General features: G+C 38.4%; 1 protein-coding gene across 1 annotated transcript in view; it reads left to right on the top strand.

Moving 5' to 3' along the window:
* Positions 492-3,162, top strand: part of LOC104719953 (BEL1-like homeodomain protein 2) — a 5,194-nt gene continuing 2,523 nt past the window's right edge. The window contains exons 1-3 of the mRNA XM_019230643.1: positions 492-531; positions 672-1,944; positions 2,780-3,156. Coding sequence (XP_019086188.1) covers positions 745-1,944; positions 2,780-3,156 — 1,577 coding nt within the window. The 5' untranslated portion in view covers positions 492-531; positions 672-744. The remainder of the gene's footprint in view (positions 532-671; positions 1,945-2,779; positions 3,157-3,162) is intronic.

The following is a 3,162-nucleotide window of genomic DNA, read 5'->3' as shown; positions in this document are numbered from 1 at the left end:
ATATATCTTATAGTAATTCTTATCCTACAATCCTATATTGAGCTTTTGCAAAACTAAATTATTTCAAAGAAACCACAGTTAAAAAAAAAAAATCACTGGAATTTGTTTTTGCACGAACAGCTGTTTTTTTTTGTTTAAATAAGAAACCAACTATATTTAATAAAGAAGATCGGTGGGCTTAAAAAGGGTGGCGAAGAAGAAAGAAGATTGACCTCTCTCTCTCTCTCTCTCTCTCTCTCTCTATCATATTTTTTCCTTTCGCTTCTTTTGGCTTTGGTGTACATTTATCAGATTTTTTTTCTTTCTAATATATATATCTTTGGTTATTATTATATTTTGTGAAATCCTGAATAAACTCCTAGTAACAAAGAAAAGGAGAGTCCAGAAAAGAGAAAGCGAGAGAGAGAGAAAGAAAACGATACCTAAACTCAATTATCTTCTCTGCAACAAACTCCCAAAGGTGATTCTCTTCTTCTTCTGCTCTCTCTTTGCATACATACATACATACATATATATAGCTAAGCTACATATGTACGTACATCTCTCTCTATGTGTGTTGTTCATCAGTATATAGATGATGTAGATGAAAAGAAAAAACAGTATAAGACCTAAGTTGACTCTCTTTCTGATGAGTTATATATGTTTTAAATTCTTTGTCTGAATCATTACAGGATCCGAGAAGAGAGAGCGTTGAGAAGATACTTATTATAAACATATCATGAAGAAGAAGATTGAAGTATTGATATGGGAATAGTTAAAGCTTCTTCTACTACTACAATTCTTTTGAAGACTCTTCACAATAATTCTATGTCCCAAGATTACCATCATCATCATCAACACCAAGGAGGAATCTTCAGCTTCTCTAATGGATTCGACCGATCAGATTCTCCTAATCTGATTGCTCAGCAGAAGCAAGAACATCAAAGGGTAGAGGAGATGGACGAGGAATTCTCAGTCGCCGGAGGAAGCGGGATTCCGGTCTATGAAACTGCCGGAATGTTATCCGAGATGTTTAATTTCCCCGGAAGCAGCCGCGGAGGAAGAGATCTCGACCACGGCCAATCTTTCCGGTCAAATAGGCAGTTGCTTGATGAGCAACATCAGAATATTCCGGCCATGAATGCTACGGATTCTGCCACCGCCACAGCTGCCGCCGCCATGCAGTTGTTTTTGATGAATCCACCGCCACCACAGCAACAACCACCGACGTCTCCGTCATCCACAAGTACCACAAGAAGCCACCACAATTCTTCAACTCTTCACATGCTACTTCCAAATCCATCCACCAACACAACTGATCATCATCAGAGCTACGATCATAATAATAATATGTCTATGCATCAGCTTCCACATCACCATCATCACCAACAGATGACGTGGCAGTCTTCTTCCTCCGATCATCATCCTCATCATCACAACAACCAAACCGAGATCGGGACCATCCACGTGGAAAACAGCGGTGGACGAGGCTTGTCCTTATCTCTTTCATCGTCTCTAGAGGCTGCTGCAAAAGCGGAAGAGTATAGAAACCTTTACTACGGATCCAACTCTTCTAACGCATCATCACATCATCAATACAATCAATTCAAGACTCTTCTTGCTAATTCTTCACAGCATCACCAAGTATTAAACCAATTCCGATCATCTCCGAGCGCTGCGACGGCTCCTTCCTCTTCCATCGGAGCCGTCAATATCTTAAGACACTCGAGGTACACAACCCCCGCGCAAGAGTTGTTGGAAGAGTTTTGTAGTGTTGGAAGAGGATTTTTGAAGAAGAACAAACTTAAGAACAGCTCAAACCCTAATACTAGCGGTGGCGACGGCGGTGGTGGTGGCAGCTCTCCTTCGTCTGCCGGAGTAATCAAGGATCATCCTCCTTTATCGGCGTCTGATCGGATTGAGCATCAAAGAAGGAAAGTGAAGCTACTCACCATGCTTGAAGAGGTAAGTTCATAATTAATTATCCTTTACTTTCCAATCTTGATTTTGACTTTGTCGTTAGTGATATTTATTCACACATTTTACGTAATTTTTTTTTTTTCATGAAATTTCCATAAAATTCTCTAATATGTTGCTATATAGTCAAATTGAACCAAAAATTAGTATACAACGAAATAAGAGACATGATATGACTGAATTGGTCTTTTGTTTTCGCGATTAACTACTTATTATTTGATTGTTTTGGTAGAGAGTCTGATTACGCAATCCTACCATCTTTACTTTAATATTAAAAGTTTTCATCAATTTTTGCTCGTGTGACGGTCGTATTAGAGAAGGTGCATTGAATTTTTTGATGCTTAGCGTTTGGTGGAATCGATTAATCAAAGAAAAATGCATTAAATAATTACTAATTTACGATTAATCAAAATTGGCGTTTCCTTCTCCATATAAGCTACTCCCCTTACGTCTTAAAGCTAACCCTTGACGTTACTTATTTGTTTACCCATAATTGAATTATTCTATTTTTTAGCTGACTTGTTTTGTTTTTCTCACTAAAAAGATATATTTTATTTTATGCTATACGTTAAAATATGCTGTTGGTAGGATTACGAAAACATTGAAGTATATTCTATAGTCCTTAATTTGTCTATATAATACTGTCTCGTTTGAACGTAGCTGGTTAATCTCATTTGTTTATTTATTTGATGGAACTCGAACAAAAGAGATTTAATCACGTGAATATAAAACACACACGAGTTAACCATAACATTAACTAAAAGAGAAAACAAATATTAAATAATTTTGGATTGTATGATGTATAGTTTTGTTTTGTTGGCAGGTGGACCGACGGTACAACCATTACTGCGAGCAAATGCAGATGGTTGTGAACTCTTTTGACATAATAATGGGCCAAGGTGCAGCGTTACCATACACCGCATTGGCTCAAAAAGCTATGTCCAGGCATTTTCGATGTCTTAAAGATGCGGTCGCAGCTCAGCTTAAGCAGAGTTGTGAACTTCTTGGGGACAAAGATGGAGCGGGAATGTCTTCTTCCGGATTAACTAAAGGCGAAACTCCGCGGTTGCGTTTACTAGAACAGAGTTTACGTCAGCAACGTGCGTTTCACCAAATGGGTATGATGGAACAAGAAGCGTGGCGGCCACAACGCGGTCTGCCTGAACGCTCCGTTAATATCCTTAGAGCTTGGCTCTTCGAGCATTT

This window comes from Camelina sativa, chromosome 10 (assembly GCF_000633955.1).
Source record: "Camelina sativa cultivar DH55 chromosome 10, Cs, whole genome shotgun sequence".
Classification (NCBI taxonomy): domain Eukaryota; kingdom Viridiplantae; phylum Streptophyta; class Magnoliopsida; order Brassicales; family Brassicaceae; genus Camelina; species Camelina sativa.
This window is presented reverse-complemented; position numbering and strand designations above follow the sequence as displayed.